This window comes from Mugil cephalus, chromosome 4, assembly GCF_022458985.1.
Source record: "Mugil cephalus isolate CIBA_MC_2020 chromosome 4, CIBA_Mcephalus_1.1, whole genome shotgun sequence".
In the NCBI taxonomy this organism is placed as follows: Eukaryota; Metazoa; Chordata; class Actinopteri; order Mugiliformes; family Mugilidae; genus Mugil; species Mugil cephalus.
The window spans coordinates 21,006,408-21,023,557 of NC_061773.1; the positions used below are offsets into that span (position 1 = coordinate 21,006,408).

Consider the following 17,150-nt stretch of genomic DNA (forward strand, 5'->3'; position numbering starts at 1 on the left):
TCTCTTCTCTGTGCCACCAAATAACATTGCAGTCGTAAATGAGTTCTGGAGTCTTTGTGTATTCAATTATTTAAACCCAATTTACACTAGAGTACCCAGTTAACCTGTTTGTTGGCTTGCGGGTCAAAACAGCTTGAAAAACCATTTGGCTTGCATACTACAAACCATGATTCCATGTAGGATATGCTGGTACGTTTGGGATACTGACTGCAACATACTGTGTGCAAGGATATACAAATTCCCTTTGTTGCTAAATAAATAGTATAGTGGAAACTGCAGAGCAAAAAAAAGTAGGAATGCAAATCAGTTTTATTGAGCACATGAGATGTGTGTGTGTGTCAAGAAACTGTGCAGATAACAGCAACAACAGCAACAATATTCCTTATCTCGTCTGACTGATCCGATATTTATTTGTACCTGCTCAGCTGAAGTGACCTTCAGTGTGAGACTGTGACACAATGATTCTGTGGAACAATGCTAAGACTGCCCAGAGAATAGATCCACGAGCCGCATGGGGTAATCCTTTCCTAATCCCGATACGACAATGGAGGTAGAGATCATCCACCCTAATACCACAGGAAGCAGGTTACTGCAGAACAGATTGTGATTAGCAGTTGTAATAGCGTTGTTTCCTGGATTATCTGATCCTAAAACAGCTTCCTTCTCTTCATAGTGAAGCCAACACACCTCTGGACACGGAAAGTCTAACTTAAGTTGTTTTCTCATACATACATGTTTATGACAGTGCATGTACATTGTTTGTGGGTACGGTTGGGGTGTGTCAGTGTGTTGGGAATCATGCCTTTTAATCTGATATAGTGTCTCACGAAAGCGATATGAGCTGGAAATGACAGATCAACCACCCCCATAAACCATTTAATGGGTTTTGTTTTTTTATTCGTTGATGTAGGAGTTGCATTGCCTCCTCCCAAGATCTTCCCCATTGCTGAGTAAATCAAACAATTAATTAATCAATCATTGAATTAATTAAATGTTCAGTCCGAGAGGCCTATAAATTTACGCGAAGGCCTTTCTCGTGCTGCCATAGCGCGGTGTCGTACCAGCCTACAAACAACTAAACTCCTATTCACATCGCGGGCAAAATGAAGCACGCCCGTGTCACAGAACTTCCAGAGGATTTTTGGATCCCTGTCGCTTTGGACACAGACAACATCACAGCTCTCAGCCCCTTCCTGGTTCCCCAGGACCATCTAGCAAACCCAACCACCTACTATATAATGGCAGTGTACATGTTTTTAATTTTTGTTATGGGCACTTTCATCAATGCGCTCACCGTTGCATGCACCGTTCAGTACAAGAAGCTTCGATCCCACCTCAACTACATCCTGGTGAACTTGGCCATGGCGAACCTTCTTGTGGCCTGTGTGGGCTCCTTCACCGCCTGCTGCTCCTTTGCTTCAAGATATTTCATCTTTGGCCCACTAGCATGCAAGATCGAAGGTTTTGTGGCAACACTCGGAGGTAAGGTTTAATCTGTAGGTTACAAACTCATTTTTTCCTGGACTGATTCATAATTAAAAAGGGGGTTCATTTGTCTGTCGTTCCAGGTATGGTAAGCCTGTGGTCTCTAGCTGTGGTAGCTTTTGAAAGATGGCTGGTCATCTGCAAGCCACTTGGCAACTTTATTTTCAAGCCGGATCATGCTTTAGCATGCTGCGGATTCACCTGGGTGTTTGCACTGATTGCCTCAGCTCCTCCGCTGTTTGGATGGAGCAGGTCGGTACCAAACACGCAGACATACAGTTGCAGTGGCCCGGATCCAAAGTTACTGTGGATGCTCAGTGTGCTTGCGATCATTTCTCCAGGTACATCCCAGAGGGCCTGCAGTGCTCCTGTGGACCGGACTGGTACACCACAGGCAACAAATACAACAACGAATCTTATGTGATGTTTCTCTTCGGTTTCTGCTTTGCTGTTCCACTCTCCACCATTATCTTCTGCTACTCACAGCTCCTTATTACACTGAAAATGGTGAGACAAAATGATAAAAAGAAAAATTTTTATTAGTGCTGATAATGAAAAACGGTGGCTCTGAAAACATAGAAGCTGCTGTAAGTATGTACTAAAGGGTAGAACACAGTGTGAGGCATCTTTGGTGCTCTGTCTCGACAGGCAGCTAAGGCTCAAGCTGAGTCAGCCTCAACCCAGAAGGCAGAGAAGGAGGTGACCAGGATGGTGGTCGTCATGGTGCTGGGCTTCCTGGTGTGCTGGACACCCTACACCACATTTGCCCTCTGGATTGTGAACAATCGCGGGCAGCCTTTCGACCTGAGATTTGCTACAATCCCGGCAATCTTTTCCAAGTCCTCTACAGTCTACAACCCAATTATCTATGTTCTCTTTAATAAACAGGTATGATGGATGCATTTTTACATTACTGTTACATTGAAATCCCATCGCAGTTAACGGGAAGCAGTACAGACTATCGCAAGCCTTGCATGCCTTCACCATCTGCAGGCATGCGAAGCTAATCATTAACTCAAAGCCAATTTAGATGTAAATGTCTTCTTAAAGCAATGCACACGATGATCTAAAAAAAAACTTGGACTAAACATACGTAGGCATTTTTCTTATTGATTGATAAGATCAATTACAACCATTTTCTGCCTTCCAGTTCCGTTCTTGCATGATGAAGATGCTGGGGATGAGTGGAAGTGAGGATGAAGAATCAACCACACAGTCGGTCACCGAAGTCTCCAAAGTTGCGCCTGCTTAGACTGGAAATCCAAGTTACCGTGTATCCAGACGACTGCTAAACAGCTGACTGAGAATTTGTGTATTGTAAATATGTGCACATGATGATGTGTTGGGCAATAGATTTCATAGTTATTGCACGTATGGAATGATTTACACATTTCTTTTGCAAAGCAAATTTAAAAAAAAAAAAAGAAATAAAATCATGTTCAGACCAAGGTGTTCAATATTGTTTTAATGTTTCTGTTTGACAAGCTGATGAACTGATACTTTACTGATCTTTTCAATTCTGCCCGTCTAATTGATATCTGAGCACCAACTGTGACTCCGCTGCGAGCGTCAGCCTTTAAGTTGAGCGAAGGGGGCTCAGTGCCAAAGAGGTAACACAAAGCTTGAGTTAAATCAGAACAGTGGATTACCCTCCGCTTTGAGTGAGATTATCAGACATAATGTTATTGGGAACCCGATTAGCTGGAAAGACCTGCTGAGCTCTTCCTTAAGAAAGTGGGATTAACCTGTTTGAGCAGGTATTGATATCCAGATACGACACGGGTGATCTCTGAACACAGTTGTGCAAGGACATGCATGCTTGTGTGTGCTTCTTATTTCAGATGTTGGTCAAGGGTCACATGTTGGCCAGTGTTCAACAGAGGACTTAATCTTGAAATTTGTATTATGAGGCCACTATGGTGAGGCCGCCCATAGCTTTCATCATTAATTTCCCTCAGCCGCAATTAGTAAAGTCTAAACCATGGCATCACCAAATGTGCACCCTGTGTCTCTCAAATAATAAAATTATTAAGAATGCAGTACTATTTTGAATGATACAGGAGCTGGAACTGTCCTGGGCTTGTCCTCAGTTGTGGCTATAATGGCACACAACAAGCACTAAATGACTTAATTATTTAATGAAACCCAATAAATTAATCAATTAAAGACTAACTTGATAATGGGGATAAGAGTTCTTCTGGGGCCCTTTATAAACATCAATACTCAACAGGAGCAGGAGAGAGAGAGGGAGAGAGAGCAAAGTTTGTGACACTGTAGCACTCAGTGTGACTTTTAACACAGCATTTGCGGCACACAGTTTGGGCTTCGACATCAGTGAGGAAAATACTTCTACAACCAAAATAAAATGAAGGCCACTCGTGGGATGGAGCTGCCAGAAGACTTCTGGATACCAATCGCTTTGGACACTAACAATATCACAGCACTTAGCCCCTTCCTGGTTCCCCAGGACCACTTGGGGAGTTCGGGCATCTTCTATGGCATGGCGATATTCATGTTGTTCCTATTTGTGGTTGGAACTGGGATTAACGCCCTCACCATTGCATGCACCATGAAATTCAAGAAGCTTCGATCCCACCTCAACTACATCCTGGTGAACTTGGCCATGGCGAACCTTCTTGTGGCCTGTGTGGGCTCCTTCACCGCCTGCTGCTCCTTTGCTTCAAGATATTTCATCTTTGGCCCACTTGCATGCAAGATTGAAGGTTTTGTGGCAACACTCGGAGGTAAGGTTTAAGCTGTACTCAGATATCAATTAGATGGGCAGAATTGAAAAGATCATTTATACTTACGAAGGTCTGTCATTCCAGGCATGGTTAGCCTGTGGTCTCTAGCTGTGGTAGCTTTTGAAAGATGGCTGGTCATCTGCAAGCCACTTGGCAACTTTGCTTTCAAGCCGGATCATGCTTTAGCATGTTGTGGATTCACCTGGGTGTTTGCACTGATTGCCTCAGTTCCTCCGCTGGTCGGATGGAGCAGGTAAGTAAATAGAAGTCACACACTTGATCACAGCTGCTAAGGCAAGGCTGACAAGTCTGCTCAGAGTGCTTCTGATTACCTCTGAAGGTACATCCCAGAGGGCCTGCAGTGCTCCTGTGGACCAGACTGGTACACCACAGACAACAAATACAACAATGAATCTTATGTGATGTTCCTCTTCGCCTTCTGCTTTGCTGTTCCCTTCGCCACCATCGTCTTCTGCTACTCACAGCTCCTCATTACACTGAAAATGGTGAGACAAAATGAAAAAGTAACTTTTAATGCAAAGCTTCATTTCATCAGCTTTGTTGAACTGTATAGTTGAGTGCATCTCATATTAGCTCGCATCAAATTAAAACTGCAGCAGTCTGTCAGTCTGTCACCTCACCTGCTTCTGCGAAATGACTTAGCTCATCCTGTGAGTCTGTATTTATAATGGCTGCAATACTGTGGCATTGGTAAAGACATGGCTCTAACAAGCAGGATTTCTAACATTAAAGCTATTAACTATACATATAACTATACTGGCATGTTTTTGACCTGAACCTCCGTCCTTTAACAGGCAGCGAAGGCTCAAGCTGAGTCAGCCTCCACCCAGAAGGCAGAGAGGGAAGTGACCAGGATGGTGGTCGTCATGGTGCTGGGCTTCCTGGTGTGCTGGATGCCTTACGCGTCGTTTGCTCTTTGGGTTGTCAACAACCGCGGGCAACCTTTCGACTTGAGAATGGCAACCATACCCGCCTGCTTCTCCAAGGCCTCCACAGTCTACAACCCAATCATCTACGTTGTCTTTAATAAACAAGTCAGTTGAAAAGTCCCTTTTAAGCCTTCTGTAAAGGATTCACTTTGTTGCTGTGGTGTGTGCATTAAGCAATATAAGGTCCCACCAACCCTTGGCAGCTCAATCTCAAATTACATTTTCAACACTTCATTTTTCTGTGTGCATTACTTAACAGTGTGTGTGCTGATAAAGATAAGTGAGGGATACACATAATCATAAGCAGCTAGATGCCAGGCATGAGAGAGACTGATTTTTTTTTTGTTTGTTTGTTAATGATTAACTGTCATACAAATTCAGTGTAACTAACATTCAGTGATATTTTGTTTCCTTTCCAGTTCCGTTCGTGCATGCTGGCGATGCTGGGGATGGGCACCGGCGAGGAGGAAACCTCAACAACACAATCAGTAACCGAAGTCTCCAAAGTTGGGCCTGCTTAGGATGCACATGTACACTTTCTATGCTACAACTGGTTTGAAGATTGTAAATAACAATAAATGTGCATGCGCTTTATCATATGAAATGTGTTGCAATTTCAAAAAGAGGATATATATATATATACATATATATATATATAACCTGAAAAAAAATAAAATGTAAAAAAAATAGTCTGTGTATTTTTCAAGTTGCAAAATAAATAAATCTGCTGAATCCAGTCTACATTTTCCTTAAGGTTTTTGTATGCCATGTGTTCGCACTGACAAAAAAAATGGTGGTACAAAAGCTGTGGTGACAGCAAGCTTATCTTTATGATATTATTTGGTCCCTGTATGAGTTTGTTTTAATTCATTTCAGTTGAGGCCACATGTTCTTTTTTTTTATTCATGTGTTTAGCAAAGAATACACTACCACAGACTTCAAGGATAGATGGGCTGGATGAGACCAAAAACATCTAAAATGTTGTGAAAGACCAGTACGAGGACATCATAGACTGGACACAAAAAACTTTGAAATCAGTCTGAGTCAGAAAAGTATCTGAAGCACACAACATGAACACAGTAAAACTCAGTGGAGGCATGTACAGCGTGACACATGGGCATCCTCGGGGTGAAAGAATACAGAGGGGGCTCGATGAAGTTTACTCATCTCAAACAATGACCTAAAACATGACGTGAAAACAGGGTGTGAAACTGAAATATTCTGCAACAATCCAGTAGATCTCAACCTGATCAAGCAGCGGGTCATCTGCTGAAGACAAAGGGAAATGCAGAAAGACCCATGGCGAGGAGAAAACTCATTCTTTAGTCATATCCATGGGTTTCAGACTTCACACAGACTTCATTACCTGCAAAGACAAAGTCTTAAAACTGAACGTTCTATTAATAATTAATTTCCCCGGTTATAAATGGGAAAACCCGAAAATAGGGGACTGTGTATAATAAAGGAACATAATTTAAAAAAAAATTAAATGAGGACAAGACAGAATGCAGCGTCTCTCTCAGCTAGATTTGCTGTCATGCCTCCAGCCTCCAGTCAAACTGCACGAAATTTGGGAGTGATTATTGACAGTGTCATGAAATTAAAGTATTCACTCCATTGGCTTCAAATCCATTTTATAATTGATTTTAAACATGTAGTGTTTTTTTCAGCTCATCACAGCAAGCTTTTTCAGCTTAACGGCTTATGGCCTATCTTATTTATCCGAGATGATAACTGTTTGTGTCTAACCAGCTTTTGCTTGAAGAGATCAGGTCAAAGCTGAAATACTGGGGAGATCGAACGTTCTCAGTTTATCCAGCGAAGGCTGTGGAATAAGCTCCACACTGACGTGCGTCTTATTACTGACTGGGCCTTTTTAAATCTAAACTTAAAACTCTTCTATTTAGAAAGGTTTTTAGTACCCAGTAGTGAGGTGACACTTTACTAATTTTTAATTTTTTATCATATTTTATTTTACTTTTGATCTTCTTTTTATTGTTTTTATTAGGTTTATTTTTTATTGTTCCTTTACTCATGTACTCGTTTTCTGGTGCGTTTTTCTTAGAATGTGGATGTGAATTCCCACAAATAAAAGCTGAGAGTCTGGATTTTGCCCACATATACACTGTATATTATATAACTGGAGACTGAATTTATTTGGGTAAACTACTAAAATGAAAAACCTTAGTGTTAGTGACTTTTACAGAACCCAGAGCAAACACCGAAGGAAAGGTGGCAAGAAAAATTTCCATTTTAACTGAAAGAAACGTTTAAACTCAGCTCATACGGGGCTAAGCCGTCTGCTTTAGGCAGTCTGGGTAGAGAGACGGAAAACATGGGAGAAAGACGCAGGGAAGGAGAAGAGGAGACGAACAAGAAGCAAGTTGATAATTTCATTGATCCACTGTTCAGGCACAACATTATGACCACCTTCCTAATATTGGGTAGTTCTCCCTTGTGCCTCCAAAACACTTCTGACTCATCAGAGAATGGACATGGGTCTTCTGAGGGTGTCCTGTGGTGTCTGGCTACAGGATGTTGTTAGTGGGGGAAGGAGGGGGGCCTCTGTGGATCATCCCACAGATACTTGATCAATTTGGGATCTAGTGAATTTGGAGGCACGTCAACACCTTGTGCTGTTTTTCATGTTTTTTTTTTTTAGTTGTTCCTAAAGCATTTGTGTGTGTGTATAAGCGGGTGGTACATAGGTTGGGAAAAGGGGATTTCAGTGCAGTGATGGCGGTTTGATAAAAAGTTTTCCAGGTTTGAGTCCGCCTTCGGCCTTTCTGGGTGGAGTTTGCATGTGTTCACGTGTGTTTTCTCTGGGTACTCTGGCTTCCTCCCACCTCTAATTGTTACTCTAAATTGGCCCTAGGTGTGAAAGTGAGCACGAGTACTGCGATAGACTGGTGACCTGTCCAGGGTGTGCCCCACCTCTCGCCCGATGTCAGCTGGGATAGGCTCCAGCAACCCCTGCGACCCTAGTGAGGATTAAGCGGTAGAAGATGAGATGCAATGAGGAGAGTTAATTTGTCCCCTCACACCCCCACCATGGACTGTTCTCCCTGCTGCCCTCTGGAAAGAGATTCCGCAGCATCCGATGCAGGTCAACCAGTTCTGCAACAGCTTTCCCCCCTTGACATCAGACTGTTGAACTGTTGAACTGCTGAACTCTTAACTGGACTTAAACTCTTGCCACTTGGACTCTGCTCAACACTGTGCATGTACATAACTGAAGATACTTTCTTTTTTTTACTGTCATTTTCTGCACCAATATTTTGCACTGTTAAACATTTTTAAACATATTTTTGCACCATGATACATGTCATCCTATACATCTACATGACTTTTTATCTTCTTTTTATTGTTATCTTATTGTAATTTTATTACATTGTCCTGAGCCGTATGCAACGAAATTTCGTTCTGTATACACCCTGTGCATACAAAATGACAATAAAGTTAGTCCAAGTCTAAAATGGTTGCTATTTCTTAAGGTCTCATAGGATATTTTATTTTTGTTTATCCACTTGAATTAAACCTGAAAGTCTACTCTTTTTTTTTCATATCTATGACTTTTCCTAATTTGATGGGGACAACTGGTCAAGCATAAAATTATCATGATGATATTTTTTGAATGCATCGCGTCTGCCTTGTCGTTGAAGTGAGCAGAGAGAATCATTTTCCATTTTTGGTGCTAACATGACATGATGAAGGGGGGTAAAACAATATCCTCATGCAAACTTTCCTGCACCATGGGCATGAAGTGTATGTGTGACCTACTGAACTCACACCTGCAGAAGTAGAACTGATATTTCCTGCGCTGTGGAGGGCGGGGTATCCCCACAAGGACATAGTTCATGCAAACATAAGTTCTGGATAATTTGGAATGTGCAAGTCTAAAAGTGAAAGTTTGAGCTGATGGTGGCACTAGAGGGAAAGGCCATATCGTCCCCAAAAACACCGGGGTCCATACTCTTGCGGTCGTTAATGTTGTCAGTAAATTTGAGAAGATTAGGATGAAAACTTTACAAAATGCATTCATTCTAATTTGAAAGTTTGCCCTGATGGTGGCACTAGAGGGACGGTCAGCTCGCTGGTGTCAAGGGGTTATTTATGTATGCAGGCTGTCGGTGCATTAGCAAGAGACGTAAAGTAAACCAGCACAACCTTGATTACAGAGAATGCATGTATAACACTGACCTGGACATTCCTGATGTTCAGATTATGCGCTTCACAAACACAGGCTGCTAACATGGGATGGTACTAGATAATCCTTGTCAGATCTGGTATTTACATACTAATCTCTGAACTAATTCAGGGTTGACTCACGTTGTTATGGGAAAGCCGTAAATCCCGTCCTTGAGCCAATTAAGCTGAGCCACGAGTAATATCCAAAGTTCCTATAAATGCAGCTTTAACTCCATCAGAGAGATGCAAACTTCCGTTCGAGTCAGTCGGTCAAAAACCATGAAAGCTGTTAGTCCAGTGTAAAGTTAGGCGCAACTTATTTGCAGTCTTGGTAAATTGCATCATTTAATGACTTTTTAGACAGTGCTTATATATTTGTTTTGACGCAACCAGAGAAAAATGAGGGGTAATCGTGAAGTGGAGTTTCAGGAGGATTTCTACATCCCTGTCCCTCTGGACACCAACAACATAACAAGCCTCAGTCCGTTCCTGGTTCCCCAGGACCATTTAGGGAGCCGGGGGCTCTTTTATTCAATGTCAGCATTTATGTTTTTCTTGTTTGCGGCTGGCACATTCATTAACGTCCTCACTATTGCATGTACTGTTCAAAACAAGAAGCTGCGGTCTCATCTGAACTACATCCTGGTGAACTTGGCCGTGGCGAACCTTCTTGTCGCCGCTGTGGGCTCCTTCACCTGCTTCTACTGCTTTGCCTTCAGATACATGATTCTTGGTCCGCTGGGGTGCAAGATTGAAGGATTTACAGCAACTCTTGGTGGTAAGGACGATAATTGTTTGGTAATCTACAGGTCTATCAGAGAGACTTTAATATATCTTTATTATGCTTATGTAAAAACTGCAAGCCTGCTCTTGAATCTTATTTTTAAGTGCAAAAAAGAAAAGCTTAATATTACTACTAACAGTATATAAACAGACTATTTCTTCCACACAATGGTTTAATGAATGCTGATTTATTTACAAAATATAGGTAGTGAGTTAGTGTCCAAGAGTGGCGACTAATTTATAACTTGGCCAAATGCGATTAAATGGAAGCCAACGGCTGCAGTTTAGTTTATGCTGATATTTAAACCTCTATTGCAAATATGCACTAACCTAAGGTGGAAGGGAACTGCGGTGCAGTGTTTTACTATTGCATTTGTCTTGTTCCAGGCATGGTGAGCCTATGGTCTCTTGCCGTGATAGCATTTGAGAGATGGCTGGTGGTTTGCAAACCGCTCGGGAACTTTGCCTTCAAGTCCCAACATGCCATAGCCTGCTGTGCAATAACTTGGGTTTTTGCTTTGGCCGCTGCTCTTCCTCCTCTGGTGGGATGGAGTAGGTTAGTACATACTTACTCTAATGGACATTTATTTTCTGCTAAAACTAGCAGCCTCAACTCTCTTGTCTAGGGATAGTGAGCAATATATTTCACCCCAGTCCAGTTTCCTCTACGTTAAACGATGAGATGTAGAGTAGTGACCCGTTGTCGTTCTCCACAGGTACATCCCAGAGGGTATGCAGTGCTCCTGTGGACCGGACTGGTACACCACAGGCAACAAATTCAACACAGAATCTTATGTGATGTTTCTCTTCGGCTTCTGCTTCGCTGTCCCTTTCTCTACCATCGTCTTCTGCTACTCACAGCTGCTTTTAATGCTGAAATCGGTATTCACTGCGTGCCGTCACAAACATATTTTGGGGCAATGACTCTGCGCATTTTATTGTTTTTCGAAAATTGATGGATATGAGTAAATACAGGCAAGATGAATCCTATAAAGGAAGGGCCCAAGAAAAAAGTTTGAAGGTTTAAAACTTGAATAAGTTTAATGTTAACACCAAGTCCGACCGTCTCTCTATGTCAACAGGCAGCGAAGGCTCAAGCTGAGTCAGCCTCCACCCAGAAGGCAGAGAGGGAAGTGACCAGGATGGTGGTCGTCATGGTGCTGGGCTTCCTGGTGTGCTACCTGCCTTATGCCACCTTTGCTCTTTGGATTGTCAACAACCGCGGGCAGCCGTTCGACCTGAGACTGGCAACCATACCCTCCTGTGTCTCAAAGGCCTCCACAGTCTACAACCCAATCATCTACATCCTCCTCAATAAGCAGGTGGGCCAATTTCTAAATGAATTAAATGCCTGTTTACAAGCAGGAGATTGACTCTGCGATGCTAATTAACCGAAGCACTTCTAAATCTGTGACAAACAAGTAACAAATCATTGATTGACAAGGCCATTGCTGCCCTCTCATGGTGGCTTTCAGAAAATACAATTTGGATTTGAATTGGAGTATCTGGTTTACAGATACCACACTCGCAGTTACAGTCACTTGTGCATTTTCCGTCCTAATTTGAGGGGTTCACCTACCAATGTGGTCATGATCGTTTCCTCTTTCAGTTCCGCTCATGCATAAGGAAGATGTTGGGGATGAGTGGAGGCGACGATGAGGATTCATCAACAACTCAGTCAGTCACGGAAGTCTCTAAAGTCGGACCTGCTTAGGCTTTTCACCCTTAATTTTGACGGAAACAACGCTGATTATACTGATGAAATACAGATGATGAAATATTGTTTTTATTATACTTACAGATAAAGAGTTTTATGCAAAGAAAAAATGTTTTAAAAAAAAATTATTAAACTGCAAATATGGAGAAACAAATAAATGATTCCAGGCAAGAGGCGACTGTTTGTGTCTGCATGGGACAGTGAACATGAAACAAATGCATTTCATTTAATCTTGTGTTCTTAGTCCTTCAATATTTTTCTTTTCAAAGAATAAAGATTCACGTCACTGGAACCGCATTTTGGTAGTAGTATTAGAAACGTGTCAAGACTCACGAAAATATACTTTTTCCTGTAAATACACATATGTACATACATGCTGTAGTGCAAAAGATATCCAATAAACAGCTTCACACTTGCCTGAGGAACAGTTACTGAGTACGTGGACGAACACCGTGGGCAGCCATCCGGGATGAGTTTATAAAATAATCGGGCTTGCGAATTTAATAGGATTTACTTAAATGGGTAAATGGGACACCCACATATACAGATTCATTGTCTTGGAGTTTCTTCAAAATGCTAAATGTATGTCCAAGACATTTTCAATTTTCAAAACTTCAACAGCTTCAAAAAGGATCCGCGGCAATTTTGTGTTTTAAGCACATACATGCATGAAATCCAAAATTGAGGCAAACACAGACAGACTTAACGGTTGATACTCTGACAGTGGAAAGAATTTTAAAATATTTGTTTTCGCTATTTTCAGTTTGTTAAAAGTATGTATAACTCTACAGCTTCGCGCAAATCAAAGCGATAATTTGCGAATGCAGTCAATTAAAGCAGACGTGTTCAGCGCGGGGCCAGCAGATGGCGCTAGAAGGTGCGCCTTCGCCTTTACACTGTCACCGCAGATTAGATTAGAATCTATTTCAGTGTCACTGGGCAGAGTACAGGTATACAAACAATTAAACACAGTTAGCATCTAACCAGATGGGCAAAGAAAGCATTATTTACAGCAAGTGCAGATCTATGCTGAGATGACAGAACTTGTCCTACAGTTTCTATACAGAAGTGTGTAGAGTTGTTATGTACAGAATGTGCAGGGTTAACAGATTTTTTTTTTTTTTTTACAGTATATTTACAGAATATGGACAATATATACATGACTGACATTGTGTAAAACGTTTAGATAGATAGTTGAGAATTAAGCATGCATGATCCTGCACAATTCTGATTCTGCACTATTGACAGTAGGAATACATGATATACAGTATATAATATACAGATTACAAACAGTATGTACATTGTTGACAGTAGACAACACAGCACTGCAGACACTTTTATGTAGAAGTCGTGTCATTTAGTGGGAAAACAATGGTCAGTGGAAATATGATCTTATTTTTTTTATATAGTGTCCTTCTACTTGTTGGTACTGAAAGTGCTTTAGAGTCAGTGACACATCTACACATTCACAAAGACTCTCGAGGACTCTTCAGCATGTGACTCAAAAACACATATCTAGGCAAAGGGACAAGAAAAAAACTGCACAAATGTTACTGTACAGCTATCAAATGTCCACCAGCGTAGTTCATCCTTTCCAGTGTTACAATACAAAAGATTAAAGAGGGTTAGCTTAATAGGATTGACTGTCACATATCTGTGTAGCCGGCTGCACAAAGTCCTGTGACTGCATCAACAAGACCCACACAATAGAAAAAAAAGGGGGCATGCCTTACTTATTTAGGTAGTAGCAAAGTCAAATTTTAAGAAGTCATTTTCTAAAGCAGCTGTTACATGCACAGAATGACATAAATACAGTTACATACAATACATACATACAATAAATCAGACATTTCATCCGTTGTATCTTACCCGTGCTGCAGGACAAAAACAAAGGAAAACAAGAAGATTCGTGTTCTGTAAACGCTTGTCCTGTAGAGTGTCGCGGGGGGTGTTGCTGAAGCCCATCCCAGCTGTCATCGGGCGAGACGCTGGGTGCACCCTGGACAGGTCGCCAGTCTATCGCAGGGCACAAGAAGATTCTGGTCATTCAATTACAGACCGCAAGCAAATTAGGATTATATTACCTGATGTGAAGTGAACACAAGACCATATGAACGGCAAAGGTGTATTGAGTTCACATCACACCAGTGTATGTATTTGCAGACCACCTGCTGGACAGAGAATGAAAGAACCAGACCTTCATCCCTGGTCATGGCGGTTACTGAGATCCCCGTCGGAAGTCGGGAGCAAATCCGAGTCCTGCTAGTAGTGAACTTTTACCAAACACGAATAGTTCAGAACTAGCGGAATTCCAGACCTACCCTCGATACATCATAGCACGACACAAGAGAGGCTTAAAAAAATATCTTTGATCCACTCCACTTCTTGGATGATCTGTAAATTTACATTAACCGAGACCTCAAAAACTTGTCCTACTTAACTTCACACATTTGAAAAACACCATTATTGACATGAACACATGTTTGGAAATAGTGAAAAATAGAAGAAAAGTTTACACATTCTCTCAGTTTGTGAGTCCTATCCTCTTCTTGATGTGAAGTCCAGATCCCACGTGGAAATCTGTGAGCGAGCTTCCAATGCAATGCAAGAAGTGGCCGTGATAAAAAACACACAATCACAGCATTAAGCAGCTTTAATTACACTTAGGTTTCTCCTAAAGTGAACTGTCATTCCGGAGAGATTAAAGTGTTACGGAGCGGGCATGCCAAAAGTAATTACTCTGTGTTAATCTCTTTTGAGGCGGAACCTTGGTTGTCCGTATAATCTGCTTTGGTTGTCTGGGATGTTAAAAGTCTTCACCTGCATTTTACTAGGTCAAACTGCTCTGATGGTTGCCACTAAGAAGGGAGAAACTGCTAAAATATACTTGCTATCGTTAAGCAAGAACACCGATCCTTTATCAAGTAATTAACCAGTGCTCTGGTTACCTCTTGGGAGCAATCTTACAATGGTTGTGAGAGATAAGTGACCCACAATCAAATATCACATCAAATGCATCACAGTCTTTATCTTTCCAGATAAATAATTTTTCAGACTTAATAATTACGCTACATATAGCCTGAAAACACATTGTGGACTTTACCTGAGTCAGAAACATCGGCGCACACTAGAAATGTCAGAATTTTCCAACTACAATACATTTATGAAAAAGCATTTTCACTGTCAGAAGGCTAACGGTATTTATTTAACACCTGCTTCCTGAAACCTCTGGCAACTGTTCATTAATTTTACCTGAAAAAATGTCATTATTGTTGTTTTGGGATAGCTAGAGTCATTGTTTCTGAGGGTAGTGACAGTGCTGCTGGTACATTTTATTTGCTGTAAGTGTAGTGGAGTGTGAAGGTCGATGGCTCTAGAAGGTTTAACTCAGTATTAACTCCAGGGATATGCTCCTGCAAGGCTGTTGTCTTAACCTGAATGAAAATAAGACTTTTTGTGCTTTGAGTTAGCCTTATGTGTTGGCCACCATTAGCAGATGTAGCTAATAATAGCTGAAATGAGTTGTGTAGCTATCATAGCATGAACCTGCAACATACACAATAGCTAGAAAACCCAACATTGGGTTTGAGCTAAACTTATGCTAGTTTTATCTAGCTAACAGTTTCATATTTGGCACTCAACATAGGAGTTTAAGCTAGCACAATTTTCATTTATATGCTAACGCTACATGCTAATGCTTATTTGATTGTATTTTTTTCCAGTTTCTGTATAGCTGGTGTTGGGAGGCAGTGACATGTTATTCCAGTTGATGGCACACTGCTGGTGTATATATTGAATGACGATAAATAACACGTTTCTGGTTGTTGCTGGCTTAGCAGCTGTGGCTTAAAGTTTATACAAATTCATCTGCTTGCAATGTATCAGGAAATGTCTGGTCTTTGAATTTGAACAAACTATCCTGAACATGCAAATACCTAAAAGAAGTAGATCATTTCTGGGCCTAAAATGAACACTGACATTCACTTGGATAAAGGGCACGACTACTTTCACAGGGGGAAAGGGAGTTGGCTGAATTTAAACACAGTAACTTGTATTTTCTTTTATGGATGTGGATTGGCTGGGCTTATGACCAAATATGAGTGATAACTTTGCAAACTCTGCGAAACATCAAGGCCGACAGCCAGAATTGAGTTTGGCTTATGTCTTGTAGCTATTCATTTTCTGAATCTCTAAATAACAACCAAAGACAGTTCAGAATATTGTCCAGCTTCTTGCTCAGTGTTGTCTGGTCGACTGACGCTTTTTCTTCATAGCTCCCTTCGTTAATGCCCTGTTCGCTTTTGATATCTGTACACTTATACCAGCTGCATGAAACCTAATATTGGTGATGTGTGACAAAATGATACTGAAGCTGGTATAGGTGTAGCTTTAACACATACACAGAGTTACGTCCACATGTGGGGTCTATATAATGGTATGCATTTTGTTTCTGAAATGAAGGGGTTTGTTTTAATTATGTAACGTTACGTGATGAAGCTAATTTGATGTAACAGCAGCAGATAGCGTCTTCTCGGTGCTAATAAATTCATGTTAATGCAGACTTAATATGCTGTGTTTTAATTTTACTGGAAAGCAATGGGTGCTGCCAAGTAAAACAAGGTCCAAAAGGCTAGCTAAGCAAATTAACAGGGCATAGCCCGTTAAGTCAGTAATTAAATAAACAGCAGGCAGCAAATTCCCTAATCCGCAAAGACACACTATCCTGTTGGGAACAGCTGTCGCTCAGTGTTGTTTCGCAAAGATATGTCTTCAGGATAAAATTCACAACCATTCTATCTTTATTTCCTTTAATATATATATATATCCAGCTTAATACGGAAATATTTGACTATCTGATTATCCTCATAACCAAATGAATTATGACTTAGATATAACAAACAACAACAACAACCAGTCCTTTATTGACTCCAGTAACTATCTCACATCATCAAGATCGTCCTCACAGATCCATTAATATATTACCTGCCAGTACATGCTATAATTGTAGCATGTACTGGCTGAATTTCTGATTAATTAACTGTTTCTTATGTTCCCTTTAGGCTCAACACACTGTAACAGACCTCCTTCAAATACTAGGGTGTATCACACGGTACCTTACACCATTAACGCCTTCCTCTGCATATATTTGTGATCTGGAATGTGTTTTTCTGTGTTTAAACCTTGATTAAAAGTGTACACCTGCATAGGTGATATCTAAGTTAAGTTTTTGACATTTGTATTAATTACACCTGAATGTATTCTTTTTTGTTTTACTCCTCTGAG

General features: G+C 41.0%; 3 protein-coding genes and 1 long non-coding RNA gene across 4 annotated transcripts; 3 read left to right on the top strand and 1 right to left on the bottom strand.

Annotated features, from left to right (window-relative positions):
• Window positions 1–1,052: 1,052 nt before the first annotated feature.
• Window positions 1,053–2,930, top strand: LOC125006520 (blue-sensitive opsin-like). The gene is made up of 5 exons (XM_047582606.1): window positions 1,053–1,482; window positions 1,569–1,737; window positions 1,827–1,992; window positions 2,134–2,373; window positions 2,636–2,930. Exons 1-5 carry the CDS (start codon window positions 1,104–1,106, stop codon window positions 2,735–2,737), a joined length of 1,056 nt encoding a protein of 351 aa, XP_047438562.1. The 5' UTR covers window positions 1,053–1,103; the 3' UTR covers window positions 2,738–2,930.
• Window positions 2,931–3,704: 774 nt separating this feature from the next.
• Window positions 3,705–5,911, top strand: LOC125006597 (blue-sensitive opsin-like). Its single transcript, XM_047582781.1, has 5 exons — window positions 3,705–4,229; window positions 4,314–4,482; window positions 4,570–4,735; window positions 5,045–5,284; window positions 5,599–5,911. Exons 1-5 carry the CDS (start codon window positions 3,851–3,853, stop codon window positions 5,698–5,700), a joined length of 1,056 nt encoding a protein of 351 aa, XP_047438737.1. The 5' UTR covers window positions 3,705–3,850; the 3' UTR covers window positions 5,701–5,911.
• A 3,702-nt stretch (window positions 5,912–9,613) lies between these two features.
• Window positions 9,614–12,038, top strand: LOC125006596 (blue-sensitive opsin-like). Its single transcript, XM_047582780.1, has 5 exons — window positions 9,614–10,145; window positions 10,538–10,706; window positions 10,867–11,032; window positions 11,233–11,472; window positions 11,760–12,038. The coding sequence occupies exons 1-5, from the start codon at window positions 9,767–9,769 to the stop codon at window positions 11,862–11,864; spliced, it is 1,059 nt and encodes a 352-aa protein (XP_047438736.1). The 5' UTR covers window positions 9,614–9,766; the 3' UTR covers window positions 11,865–12,038.
• LOC125006598 lies at window positions 11,921–14,508 on the bottom strand. Its single transcript, XR_007112602.1, has 2 exons — window positions 14,384–14,508; window positions 11,921–13,883 (listed from the first exon to the last, which is right to left on the bottom strand). It is a non-coding gene; the product is annotated as an uncharacterized LOC125006598 (long non-coding RNA).
• Window positions 14,509–17,150: the final 2,642 nt, after the last annotated feature.

Coding starts and splice junctions, on each gene's coding strand:
- LOC125006597 (XM_047582781.1), top strand. CDS start 3,851: ATGAAGGCCACTCGTGGGATGGAGCTGCCAGAAGACTTCTGGATACCA. Junction 4,736..5,044: donor TCCTCATTACACTGAAAATG/GTGAGACAAAAT, acceptor GTCCTTTAACAG/GCAGCGAAGGCTCAAGCTGA. Junction 5,285..5,598: donor ACGTTGTCTTTAATAAACAA/GTCAGTTGAAAA, acceptor TTTCCTTTCCAG/TTCCGTTCGTGCATGCTGGC.
- LOC125006520 (XM_047582606.1), top strand. CDS start 1,104: ATGAAGCACGCCCGTGTCACAGAACTTCCAGAGGATTTTTGGATCCCT. Junction 1,483..1,568: donor TTTTGTGGCAACACTCGGAG/GTAAGGTTTAAT, acceptor CTGTCGTTCCAG/GTATGGTAAGCCTGTGGTCT. Junction 2,374..2,635: donor ATGTTCTCTTTAATAAACAG/GTATGATGGATG, acceptor TCTGCCTTCCAG/TTCCGTTCTTGCATGATGAA.
- LOC125006596 (XM_047582780.1), top strand. CDS start 9,767: ATGAGGGGTAATCGTGAAGTGGAGTTTCAGGAGGATTTCTACATCCCT. Junction 10,146..10,537: donor ATTTACAGCAACTCTTGGTG/GTAAGGACGATA, acceptor GTCTTGTTCCAG/GCATGGTGAGCCTATGGTCT. Junction 11,473..11,759: donor ACATCCTCCTCAATAAGCAG/GTGGGCCAATTT, acceptor TTCCTCTTTCAG/TTCCGCTCATGCATAAGGAA.